At 43.7% G+C, this 13,539-nt stretch overlaps 2 protein-coding genes across 2 annotated transcripts; both read left to right on the top strand.

Annotated features, from left to right (window-relative positions):
- Nucleotides 1-437: 437 nt before the first annotated feature.
- Nucleotides 438-1,932, top strand: JR316_0002251 (UV excision repair protein rhp23; the record flags this gene model as incomplete). Its single annotated transcript, XM_047888045.1, has 7 exons — nucleotides 438-479; nucleotides 526-622; nucleotides 670-749; nucleotides 799-1,140; nucleotides 1,195-1,356; nucleotides 1,414-1,764; nucleotides 1,822-1,932. The coding sequence occupies 7 exons, from the start codon at nucleotides 438-440 to the stop codon at nucleotides 1,930-1,932; spliced, it is 1,185 nt and encodes a 394-aa protein (XP_047752968.1).
- A 159-nt stretch (nucleotides 1,933-2,091) lies between these two features.
- JR316_0002250 (Lysophospholipase 3) lies at nucleotides 2,092-4,080 on the top strand (the record flags this gene model as incomplete). Its single annotated transcript, XM_047888044.1, has 7 exons — nucleotides 2,092-2,116; nucleotides 2,214-2,633; nucleotides 2,693-2,897; nucleotides 2,952-3,192; nucleotides 3,241-3,408; nucleotides 3,467-3,780; nucleotides 3,834-4,080. 7 exons carry the CDS (start codon nucleotides 2,092-2,094, stop codon nucleotides 4,078-4,080), a joined length of 1,620 nt encoding a protein of 539 aa, XP_047752967.1.
- Between the last annotated feature and the right edge of the window lie 9,459 nt (nucleotides 4,081-13,539).

The following is a 13,539-nucleotide window of genomic DNA, read 5'->3' as shown; positions in this document are numbered from 1 at the left end:
CATGGGTTTCTGGGTGGCTGTGGGAGAAAGCCATTGGAGACCCCAAGGAGCAAGATAGCTGGAGGACTCTGTGGGCTGAGGTTTCCTGCGAACGAGACCAGACTCGGCCAGCCCCCTTTCATTGGCACGGATAAATGCAGCGATGTGGCGCAGATACTTGTCCCCGGCCTGCTTTTCCATGGGAGCTGCTGGACGAAGGAGAGGTGAGGAAAACGGTGGAGAGAACAGAAGGCATGGCACAGTACCGTTGGGGTGATGGCGAGAGGGTTAATTTAGACTTAACTAATTGACTTGGCAGATAAATATGACTTGGCAAATATTTATTCTGCACGATCTACGCCTAATCGCGACTTAGCCGTATTTCGTAATTGACTTGGCGGATATTTATTGATTTTGTAATGGCGGGCCTCGTAATCGTCCCTCTCCTAATCACCACAATGAAGATTACCGTAAAGACCACCCAGCAGAAGGTTTTCCAGGTAATCCACCTCCTTGCCGCTGCACACACACTCTCACATCGCACAGGTCGATGTCGAGGGCCAGGACACCATCGCTACCCTCAAGGACAAAATCCAGGAGTCCCAAGGCCATGCTGCTGCCACCCAGAAAATAATATACTCTGGTCAGTCGATGTCGCTCCCGTCTACGCGCTCTGTTGACCCTTCCCAGGAAAGGTGCTCGTCGATGACAAGACCATTGAATCGTGTGGAATCAAGGAGAAGGATTTCCTTGTTTTGATGGTCTCCAAAGTGCGTCGGTGCCGCGATCTCGTCTTCCATCATCTCATCTTTTTTCTAGCCTAAGCCTACACCAGCACCCGCACCCTCTACATCCGCCGCACCTGCAGAGGCCCCTGCCCCCGCTGCTCCATCGCAGCCTGTCACAGCTCCCTCAACTGGAACTGGCACAGCACCCGCACCCGCACCCGCGCCCGCTACTGATGTCACCATGGCTGCCCCATTGTCAACGCCATCCACGTCCGCTCCAGCTTTTGGCGATCTTAGCTCCTTTCTCTCCGGAGAGGGGCTGCAATCTGCAATCAACAATATGGTTGAAATGGGGTTCCCTAAAGAACAGGTTCTCCGGGCCATGCGCGCTAGTTTTAACAACCCCGACCGCGCCGTGGAATATCTCATGAATGTGGGATTAATCTGATTTCCAATTACATGGCTTTCGTTTTGACCATACACCCAGGGGATCCCCGCACATCTTGAAGCAGAGAGTGCCCGTCAGGCTCCAACCTCACCTCCTCAATCTTCTCAAGCACCCGCTCCTGCTCCTGCTGCTGCTGCGGCGGCAGCAGCAGCACCATCTTCAAATCAGCCTCAACCAGGTCAACCACAGAATCTTTTCCAGGTAAGCTAACTTGAGGTCATAATCAATGCAAATTATACTCATATCTTTTCTTGCTAGTTGGCGCAACAGCAGCAACAAGGAGGAGGTGTTCCAGGCGGTGGTAATCTTGGCGGCCCAGGTGCTGGTGCTGGTGCCGGCGGTCTCAACCTCGAAGCTCTCCGCGACAATCCTCAAATTCAGTTGCTCCGCCAACAGATGGCTCAAAATCCCGGCTTGATTCAGCCTCTGATACAGCAACTTGCTACTCAGAACCCTGCCATTGCACAGATGATTGCGCAGAATCCCGAAGCGCTCTTCCAGCTTTTGGGCATCGAATTGGACGACGAGGAAGGCGGCAACGGCGGCCAACCTCCCCAAAACGCTCACACTATCAGCGTTACAGAAGAAGAAAGGGCAGCCATTCTCCGAGTCAGTGCATGTTTGCTCTGCAAGTTTAATTATAACTCACTTTTTATTATTTAACAGTTGGAAGGCCTTGGGTTCCCTCGGCACGCTGTGCTAGAGGCCTACTTTGCCTGTGACAAGAACGAGGAGCTTGCGGCTAATTATTTGTTTGAAGGTGGATTTGACGACTAGTTCAGCTTCTTTAGTAGTAGCCATGCTTATTCCCTTTATATCGATATGACTGTTGGCACGACAAATGTATTAATCTTTTTTGTAAAGTGATAAAAATGGAAGTGATGCATTTACACAGCGTGTTGCTAACAGCCCTGGTCCACGCTTTCCAGTGAGGCGATGATGTTATTATTATTATACTTAAGTGCGAAGTGATGTTCTTGGTTGCCTTCATTCCAATCCCCTCTTGACTCTCATGAAAGCCGACGTATGGTTTCAATTTCTACTATTCGGTCTATCAGTGGCCAAGAACCATCGACCTATCGTGTCATCACGCGCGCCGTCGGATTCGGTCACTGCTTATGCACCTACTACCAATGTCCAATGTCCTGACCTTTCGACGACTTCATTAATTCGATCGTTTTCGCCGCAGAATCAGACTCTTCACCCGGGGGAACAGGCTTATGTATCGACCCGGGAGAAGACAACGATTCTCCAGGCTTGGAAGGATTGGTTAGGGGATGGATCTGCTTTAGGCTATAACCTTGCGAATTTCACATCTCCCTTTCCACGGGTAGCAATCACGATCCCTGGAGGAGGACTTCGAGCAGCTCAATACGGTGCGAGCTCCTTGTTGGTATTGGATGCGCGGAACGTGTCATCCAAAGCAGCGGGCACTGGAGGATTGCTACAGGTTGCGTCCTATATGGCTGGTTTGTCTGGTGCGCTCTATAACTCCCTTTATTCTTGTGTCCTGAATAACTCACGGTGAAATCATCAGGCGGCTCCTGGATAACAGGTTCGCTACTTTTCAATAATTTCCCTACTCTCGACGACCTTGTATTTGGAAATGGGAAAGATCTGGATGGATGGTTGTTGGATATTCCTTTTGTTACGCCCGATGGCGATAATCTGCTCTCTGACAAGAACCAGGATTTCTTTGGAAGCATCCTATGGAGTGTTATATCCAAAGCTAATCAAGGAATGTGCGTATTTGAAACTTGACATTATAGCTCGCTTACTAACTCATTCCTTCCTAGTGACACAAGTCTCACCGATGTGTGGTCGCGAATGATTTCATACCATTTTCTCAATCAAACGTCACGATCCAATTTCTTCACCAACGATACTGGTCATGGCGCTGGTCAACTGTGGTCGGATATTCCGCTTATACCCGCCTACCAGGCTCATTTGACGCCATTTCCAATCGTTGTCGCCGACTCGCGGCCCTCCAACTCGAATTCAACAGGCATTCTTTCCCTTGATTCGGTGGTGTACGAGGTACGTACCTATTTCCAATGCGTTGGCCCACCATATTGATGTTTCTAGATCACACCCTTGGAACTTGCTTCTTACGATCCCTTTTTATCGAGCGGCATGAATTTAACTTTCGCAGGGACGCACCTTGATGGCGGTCGATCGTTGAACGGGTCAGCATGTGTTATTGGTTTTGACCAGGCTGGGTTCATCATGGGCTCCAGTGCTAGTCTGTTCAATGTGAGCAATCTGCATGACTGACTATCTTGACTGCTGGAATTGACCCTCTCTCCTTCAGCAAATCCTCGATTTTGGAACAAACACACTTTCACAATTTTCGAGCAGTGATAGCACCGGCCTTCTCTATCTTCTGCAGCGGCAGCTCAGGGAAGTTCGTACTCGAGCTAACGATGTTGCAAATTGGCCGAATCCATTCCAAGGACAGGCTTCCGCGAGCTTTCAAGATACCGATGCTACATGGATCAACCTTATTGACGGCGCTTCTAACCAGGAAAACACCCCGTACGGACCACTACTCGTCAATGCCAGAAACATCGATGTCATAGTGGCGCTGGAGGGTAGCGCTGATGATCCTGTGAATAATTGGCCAAAGTACACACATGCACATTCATCCGCGTAACTTTATACTGACCTATGTGTAACAGTGGAACGAGCCTAATATTTAGCAATCAAAGACAAATAAATTTCCTTCAAAAATCACATAAGAAAGTCCCGCCCATCCCTTTTACGGCCGATGACTTCATTGCCACCGGAGTGAATGCTCGACCGACTTTCTTTGGCTGCGACCCGTCTAGTTCTGACGACTATCCGTTGATCATATATCTTCCAAATGCTCCACCAATAACGGGAGATAATCCTTCTACCAAGTCAGTCATCTGGTCTCTCGGTTAATATCTCTTCTTACTAAGTGTTGGTAGTACGGCGACCTTTCAGCTCACATACACTCAGCGTCATACGCGTGTATTTTTTAATCAGGTTTTCTTGAATCTTGCATCAGGTTTTACCCCCAATTCTAATGCACCAGATCCAAATTGGGGGAAATGTCTACAGTGTGCAGCTTTTGATCGTGCTCGATTAAAAGCTTCACCTCCAATCTCTCGTTCATCTTTCTGTTCTACTTGCTTCAAACAATATTGTTACGACCCTAGCAATCCTCCTAGCAAAGCCGAGCTGCCTAACCGAAAGCTTGTTTTTGTTGATCCTGATCCCCAAGGTTTGAGCAATTTTGTTTCAACCAATAAATTCAAGCTTGTTGGAGGTTTTGTTGGGTTAATTGTTTTGGTTGGAATAATTGCTTTTGGAATGTGAGTATTGAATTTATTGGTTGGGTTTTTTTGCTCATTATACAATAGTGTATTTTATAAAAAGCGACAAACCAAAAAAAAAGCAGCTGAATACCAAAAGCTTCAATACTCAAGTGATCTTATATTTGAGGATTTTGTGGACAATCCACAAATAGATGCTTACAAACTGAAGCCTTATAATGGTTAATAGCAATTTGTAATATTGTTTTTCCAATTATAATTTAATAATCTAGGTTGTGGTAAGATTAGAATTATATTTGTAGTCTGTAAATACTCTTGTTCTATCTAATAGTAATTCATATATATGTATATACTTTACAGTACTTTAGAGTCTGTTTGGTAACAATAATTTCTATGAAATTATTCAAATGATAAGACTAAATAAATTATTATGTCTGTGTGTTCACCAGACATCCATGTTAGAGTGTGTCAAGCAGAACAAAGTTGAGGGCCAGTTTGTAGATGGAAGTCAGAGGCTAAAGTTGGAAAATGAAGTTGCTGTTGAATTCAGTTGTCAGAGGGCTTAGCTTCAGCTTATGTGCTGCTGTTAGGGTTGTATCAAGCGGAACAAAGTTAAGGGTGAGTTTGTAGATGGAAGTTGGAGGCTGAAGTTGCTATTGAATTTGGTTATTGGAGGGCTTAGCTTTAGCTTATGTGCTGCGCTCTTCCTATACCTTGTGCCCTAATTTGAATATGGAGATCTAAAAGGAGAACAATACTAGGCAAGAGACTAAGTCAAAGACGAAGTTGGTCAAATACTGGTCGAAGTCAGATTAAAGTTGTTGAGGCAGACTTAAGTTCCTTAGAGCCTAAGTCCAATCAAATTTGGAATTGGAGTTTGAAGCAAAGTTGGAAGCAAAGTAGCAAACAAACTTATTAGATTGAATGTAATATAATTAGGTTATACCAAGTTGTCCAAGTTGATAATCAGCTTGGGGGTTCTAGCCTACAATAGGAGGGGTTTATATACTACTATTGAAATAAGGATAAACTACTAAAAAATGAGTCATAAGGAATAAAAATAAGAAATAAAAAATAGAAATAAGGATAATAAATGAAAAAGAAATAAGTTTTGATGTGCAACATAATATGACCATATTACCACTTATACTTCACCAAAATGCACATACCTTACATTCACAGATAGCTATCAAGGTCCTCTATATATTATATTCATGGTGCCAAATGGCCAGAACGCTTAACAAGATGGTACAAGAAGAATAAGCATTATTGTTCAAAAATGGAGGAAAAGCAAAATATGATGTGGAAGATAACACTTATAAAATACATAAACTATACGGTTGTGTAGTCCTAAATGATACTTATCTGTGGTATATAGACTCATAAAAATCCAATGAGTATGAGCTGACATATGTTAAAATGTATCTTGGAGAAAAGCCAAAGAGGTAACCACAAACAAAGCATAAATAAAGGCCAATATCCATTCAGGTCTCTGATGGGTTCTTCAACACCTTTCTTTTCATATCTCAACAACCACTGGTCCAATGCACAACATATCTAATGTTTTAGAAAGCTACAATTTGGGGCTATACTATCCTGTTTTTATATTTCCTGATCTTGAATGTTTATATATGGTAAATGTGAAAATACTGTGCATTTTGATAAAGAATGGTATTCTCTCTGCAGTATCTCATCTAATGGATGGATCTTTTTAGGCACTGAGAATAATATTTAGAAGGAACCCATAGGTATCTGTAGACATCAAGAATATGATTTATGACGAAGTACTTGTAGAGATATGACCTAATTAATAACCTGCCATACCTCTTCTCATATCCCCCTTAAATTAGTATGTTTCCTTGCTGCAGAGAGCTTTTAAGGGTAAATTTTGGGCTCTATGTACTATTAATAGTAGATCTACATGTTTTTTAATGGTCTGAGAGCCCATTCTATGGCATAATAAAATACACAAGTTCTGGAGGGAATGGGGTAGTACTCCTCAATCTTGGAATTTGATCAAGATTATGGGCTCTATAAATTGGTATAATAGGCGCCTACTCAGCCCTAGTTGGGCCTGAATTTATCTAATCAGGAAGACATTCATACAAGGGGTAGGAGGGGGAGGGGTAGGGTGCATATCCTAGTTCAATGGGTTTTACTGCTTTAATTACCCTGAAACTTGACATGTACCCCGTCTAACATAAATAAAAAATAATGGCATAGTCAAAAAGATGCATACCAACCCCTAGAGGGTGCTATTCAAGGTGCGCTTTTTGGCCAAGACATTGTACGCTTAATTGCACAATAATGAGTAAATATATTGCAATTCTAATTTCAGATTCAGATTGGAACACTTTAAAACTATAGGTCTACCAAAAAAGACCAAGAGAAATGGTCCAGAAATGCCCCAAAAAGCGCCTAATCCATTGCTAGCAATGCCCAAAAGTAGCATAGGATGAGCTCTATTTATAGAGCCAGGGGCCGAGGCAAAGGGAAAGGCTAAGCAGTAATGTCATTGATATAGATGCCTAGATTAGATCTTTATAAAAATAACTAGATACTATCTAATAAGATAGCCTGTTAAATAATAATTATCTGACAGATAATCTAAGATAAAATAAGTATAATCTAGCTAATATTAGCTATATCATTTGCTAATGATATATTTTATGGCAAAAAATAATAGATCTATAGCAAATAATAATAAATCTATCTAATAAACCCTATACCATAATTTTCATATCATTCTATATCATAATATTGCCATATGTTTAATGATATATATCATTAATTTCCATATCTAATATCTATCTACATATGATAAATTTATGGCAAGTTATCATAAATTTATGGCAAAATATGATAAATCTGTCTGACAAAAATAAAAAGAAAAATTAATTCATATCATAATTTGTTATTGGGATTTTATATTAATTATCCCTTGACTAGAAAGATATAAGGCTGCTGGCATATGCTTATATTTTATCATAAAAAGTAGTAGAAACTAGTAAATATCTAGGCATTTGCTTCCCATACGAGATATGTAGTCTCGAGGCTTCTTGAGTTGAGTCAGGATGTCGACGGCCTGGGGCCATAGTAAGGAACAGAGAGCATTGACAAGGGAGTTGTCAATGTCATCCCAACGTTCTTTAAGAGCCCAAGCTCGAAGCAGCTTTTTGGTGCGCCAGGTGGTACTTTGTAGGCAACAGATGTCAAGAAGAAGGTTGCGTATCGCAACTAGAATCTGGGACAGACAGTTGACGGGTGGTGGGCAGGTGGGTTTATTGGGTAACTCAACAGTACCAGTGGGTGGCAAAGGAGACACTTTGACTTCTGGGAAAGGTTTAGCCAATTGGGGAGGATTGCAGGTGTCGTCATCATTGCCCTCATCATTGGAGTCTTTAGATTATTCTAGGATAGGCGGTTCATTACAAATAGAGTCATGTATGAGGAAGGAACATAGGGTAGACAGTGAAGAAGACTGTTGAGGAGCCACTAAAGGTTATTCAGGAGGCGTTGGGGTAGAAGACAATGTAGCCAAGAGGAATATTTGTGCAGGCAAAGGTACGGATTGTAATGGTAAACAAGTATGCAATTTTGGAGTAATTATAGGCAGTGTACACATGGGTGGCAAGGATGTACAACTCACTTGTTGCAGAAGACAAAATCCGCATCCTCAAACATCAACTTTTTGTCAATTTCCACATAGCAAATCTCCTCTTTGTCATCATTGGGAGTTGGTTGTAATATTCCAACACAGCCCTAGCGTGTTTGAGTTTTGCACGCAACCGCTTTTGAAAATCAAGGTTTTTGGGTTTGGGGCACAAGTACATAAAATGACCAAAGGAACCACAGTTGAAGCAAGAAAGTGAGGCGCGAGAGTTTGTTGGCACAGAGATATTTGGGGCAGTGACACGTTGGGAGCAGGGGTAGCCTAGTTTGCTGTGGGGTTATACGGTAGAAGGGCAGGAGCAGTAGTAGTTGTGTTTTGTTGTGTAACAGTAGAAGGTGTGGATGAAGGGTGCCACAAGGTCCAATTCAGGGATTACTTCAATGTTGCATCAGTCTCACACAATTGGTAATCCATTAGAATTGCCGCACTCTTTCATTTGGCAATGGTACACATTTCACAGTGAGTCTGACCAATTTCTGTCAGAATGCAGTTGTTGAAAGCCTCTTTGAAGCATTGGATTAGGGCCTCATTGTTGAATTTTGAATGAAAGGAGAGTTTGTCAAACAAAATGATGAATTTCTAAACGGGCATGGACCCCTGGCAGATTGACAGGATTTCTTGGCTGGTGCGTTGCTGGCTGAAATGGTGCAAGAAGGAGTCTTTGACACATTGTTTGAAGTCTGCCCATGTGGTGATTGTGTAAGCCCCAGTTTCCAGCTAGTCAATGAACTGAGTCTGCCAGACTGCAGTGGAACTCAACCTAAAAGAGCTCAAAGTGGTACGGACTCTTGCTTCAATGGTTTTATACACATTGGGATTGAAATGAAAGAAGTTTTGCCATGACGCAAGTAGGTCTTTGACAGTAGTGGACAAGCCATCAAAAGCTCCAGGGAATGGAACCTTATACCCACAATTATCACTTTGAGAGCAGGTATGGGCAACAGGTTGTACAGTAGCCGGGGCAGGGTTCTGCAGCTAAGGCAAGGCAAGAAAAGAATGGAATATAGTTTCAGTTTGAATTCTTGACAGTTCTAGAATATCTTTCATAGTCTTTTTGTTTGATTTTTGCCCTGCTTTAATCAATGCAATGATAGCAGGGTTGACACCGCTAGTAGTATCACGGGCGCGGCCATGGTCTGCCGGGTGTGCAGAGCGACTACAACAGACATTGTCACTTTTGTTGTGGTTGACGGAAAGGGAGCGGCCCTTGCCTTTTGCAGCTGGCATCGCAGGCGGTATACACACAATAGAGGAGAGGAGATGCAAAAAAAAAAAAAAAGGACAAGGCCGTTGGAAATGAATGCAGGCAAGAGAAAACAAAGAAAAAACAGAGATGTATATGCATGAGAGATAAATATATGTGCGCTTATTTGGAAAGAGTTAAGTCAGAGAGACTTTTAGGTGATAAAGAAGTGGAGAATTGAAGGCAATATTCCAAATTGTCAAGACAGAGACTGCACTCAGTGATTTGCTCAGGATCAAGAGAAGTGGAGGAGTGTAAATGATTGACAGTGCATGAAACAGAGATCAGGGAATTACATAGGTCTAAGACTTCGTTGATCCTTGCATGTAGGGTACATAGTTCTTATTCTGCGGCAGACAGTAAGGCATAGGTAGTAACAATTCTCTCTTTACAGTTAATAACCGCAGCAGTAAAAGCACAAAGAGTGTCAAAGGATTCTCCGTTATTGTAAGCAAAACGCAGAACTTGTTTGTGCACTAGAAGGTCACCTTGGAGGAAAAAAAGTTGCCAGGCGTAATGGTTGCAAGTATCCATGCAAGTCTCAATTTCTTGTTGAAAGGGCGGAGTAGGGAAAGAGCGGAAACAAGGTGATTCAGACAGTTTGGCAGGTGTAGAGGGAAAATGCCAAAGGCGAGATGGAGAGAGTGTGCCAAAGGCTAAGGGGAGGTATAGTTTGAGTTTTTTTTTGATATTAGAAAGAGACCCAGGGGAAGTGACGACAAGAAGATAGGAACAATGGATGTATTGTGGGTGTTGAAAACAAGAAGGAACTGAGTAGCTATGAAGGGCTGAAGCCCAATATGTAAGTGCGCACATGTAATGTGGTATGTACATGTGACAATGTTGGAGTATACTCTAATATTAATGTTGTTGTCATGATGATATGAAAAAGGTGGTTTGCATGTCAAAAAATTTTATTTTTAAGGTCCAAAGTTCTCGATTCCGGATAGGTCTGCTGTGTCGCGGATCCGAAATGGACTTGGACCGGCGAAAAATAGGGATCACAAGTCAAGCTAACTACAAGGGACATGTAACGAGCAAAGTAGTGGTAAAAGAGTAATGTGAGCGAATGGAATGAAGAGAAAGGGATGGTGGGCGGGATCAAAAAAAAAAAAAAAAAACAGTGACGAGTGCTACTGAGAGTAGACAAGAAACGCGGTGAGGAGGACAAATGTCTGAATCCTTACTTTCTAAGCTCTATTTAAGTATCTACAGTCCAATGCCACTAGTGGCATGTATACTATATTGTCCATGCTATTCTATGAGAATCAATGTACAAACTGAATGAGAGATGAAGATGTTGTGGGCCACAAGAGGGGATGAGGTTTTATGGAGGCCTGGTGGCCTGGTGGCCGAAGGTTGAGAGGGCCATTGACTTTACACTAACCCCAAGCAACTCTTCACCTTGCTCGATCCATTAATGTTGTTGTCGTGATGATATGAAAAAGGTGGTTTGCATGTCAAAAAATTTTATTTTTGAGGTCCAAAGTTCTTGACTCCGGATAGGTCTGCTGTGTCGCGGATCCGAGATGGACTTGGACCGGCAAAAAACAGGGATCACAAGTCAAGCCAGAGAGGTGAAGTTATAAAGAGACAGAGGCTCGTAAGGAACGTAATGAGTGTGATCCATGTGAAGAAGAGAAGAAAGGTGGAGAATGCGATTGTGATCGGCTTCGATGTAGAGCTTGTAGGCATTGCTACGCCATCGGCCCAGGAGCTGGATTTTGTAGTCGGAGTAACCAGCTTGAGCGGCAGCCGATGCCACCTCTCAACAAAAACTATGCCTAGCATACAAGGCTGGATTGTAGCCGGCACGGGTGAGGGCAGCGCAGATAGTTTTAACAAAGTGGTCGTATGTGAGCGCGCTGCCATCGGGGTTCTCAAACAGTGGGGACAATGAGGCCTTAAGCGGATTCTCCGAAAAAAGTTTCTTGAGGGCAGCGACTGGGCAGGTGGGATGCCCAGGGGCGGAAGCAATAGTGATTGATATGCCTTTCCGAAACAGGTCTGTTTTAGAAGCAGGAAGGGTGAGGATGATGTGGGTGGGGTTTTTGAGCAATGGGACAAATTTGACGTTGTGGCGGGAAAGGTTAAGAGATGGGTTGTGCTTGCCTTTGCCTCTGGTGAACTCACCTGAGCGCAGGAGTCCGCTGTATGCCAGGCAGCAAGCAGCAAAAACAGACCTGTGTCCAGGGGTTGTTTCCGGTTGCAGCTGCTTTAGCATCGCTGTGAGAATTGGAAGGGTGATGGGTTGGACGGGTTTGCAGTTGCGCTCTCCATGGTACAGTTTGATTCCTTGGATGAGGCGGCTGACAATTGGTAAGTCCCAAGCTGTAAAGGGTAGGTCGGCGTTGACGTGGAGAGAGCAAACATGTGTGAGGTAGGCTTTGATGGTTGCGGGCTGCACTCGCCCGGCAAGTGACGCCACCCAGGACATGATGGCAAGCTGGGAAGCAGGAAGGATGGATCCGTCAGGGTTGTAGAGGTTGTGGAGTTGCACGTAGTCAATAAACTGCTTTTGTCCGGTAGAGTAGGTTCTCCGGGTTCCGGACGCGATATCATGCCATAAGTAAAAGGCAATGCTTTGGGGCCAGTGGCTGTTTTGCTGGTACCACCAATCTGGAGGCGCTTCAAGGATGGCTGCTTGTTGAAGTGGGGTGCGAGTGAAAACATGCGTGAAAAAGAGAACTGTGAGGCTGCGTCAGCAATTGCATTATCAGATGTAGAAATCCAAACCAAAGAGAATGAGAAATTGAGGCGGCACGCGAGGTAGATAAGGTACTTGAGAATGGCCAGGGTTGGCGGAGAGTCGATGGTGAGTTTATTGATAGCTGAAAAGACTGCCTCGTTGTCAACGTGAAAAACGATGTGCTTTCGTGAGAAGGCTTCTCCCCAACAGAGCACAGCGTAAACAACAACAAACATCTCTTTTACTTGTATGTGCCCGGGGCAATAGCGCCTAGGGCATTTGGCCGAAAACCATTGCGATTCAAAGTGGCCCCCAAGTCCTTTATTGCCCGCTGCATCAGTGAAGATATGCAGCGTGTCCCGCTGAGGCAAAATGAAGCGAATGCTGTTCCACAAGGTAGAGAACTGATGCCACCAGTTAATATCCCGGCGTGCTGCTCTAGATAGACGTTGAAGATCGAAGTTTGTGATTGGTTATAAACTATATGTAATCCAACAAACACAAACCCCAGAGAAAGAGTGGTCCAGACTGGATAGGACGAAACCTTCTCCTAAGTTTTTTAAGGGAGGACGCTGCCTAGGATTTAAGTAGATTAGGATGGTGTGGATCGTGAAGGGTAACGAAAGCAAAATAGTAAGAGGCGGATAACCGGGTTGTCTGGGTACGATAGTAAATAAGCCTTCCGAAAATGGGATGGAACCGTGGAATTGGATGGCGGGTGTATATGGAAAGCGTGAAGAAGATGCGTAGAATGCGTATGAGAAATCAATAAATGTGAATCTTAGAGGGGTTGTCTGAAGTGAATGGGGAACGTTCCGAGGGGAGATGAGAAGATGACTAGGAGTCGGAATGTCGTTAACGGGCTGAATCTTGAAGAATGGTGAAAGTGTCTTTAAATTGACAATCTTTCTGAAGCTTGGAATGAAGCTATACGTCGCAGGAGTATTGACTGAATTGAGGATGAAAGACTAAGTCTGTCTCGAATGAAATCGCTCCAGATGAGTTGACGGAGGGAAAGGATGTCTTGAATACACTCCTAACGGCGATGGTTGGAAGGTGTAGAAAGAGTAGGAGCGGTGACGGATTGAATGGAGGAGAGGAAGTAGGGAAGTACTGGAGGTCTGGATAGAAGTTGGATATTCAACGCTGAGAAGAAGAGGCGTTGGATGAGGAGGATGACTGGTCTCGGATGAAATCCTCTCTTAATGGAAAGCGAGATGACTTCGGATGAATGGAAGTAAACTTGGTCTCGACGGAGGGTAGAACTGATGACTGAATTGGACTTGGGTTTGGGCTTGGCTTGAACTTGAACTTGGAATTGAAATGAATCGATGTGGATTGACTTGAAATTGACTTGACTTGGATGAAAATTGACTTGCTTTGAAGAAAGTGGGGACTGGGTGTAACTTTCCTGTCATTTCGTGTAATTCTACTACAGCTTTTATACTAAAAGCTACGTGAACGAAATACCAATCTGAGC

This window comes from Psilocybe cubensis, chromosome 2 (assembly GCF_017499595.1).
Source record: "Psilocybe cubensis strain MGC-MH-2018 chromosome 2, whole genome shotgun sequence".
Classification (NCBI taxonomy): Eukaryota; Fungi; Basidiomycota; class Agaricomycetes; order Agaricales; family Agrocybaceae; genus Psilocybe; species Psilocybe cubensis.
The sequence above is the reverse complement of the archived record's forward strand: the minus strand, read 5'-3'. Positions and strand labels throughout refer to the sequence as shown.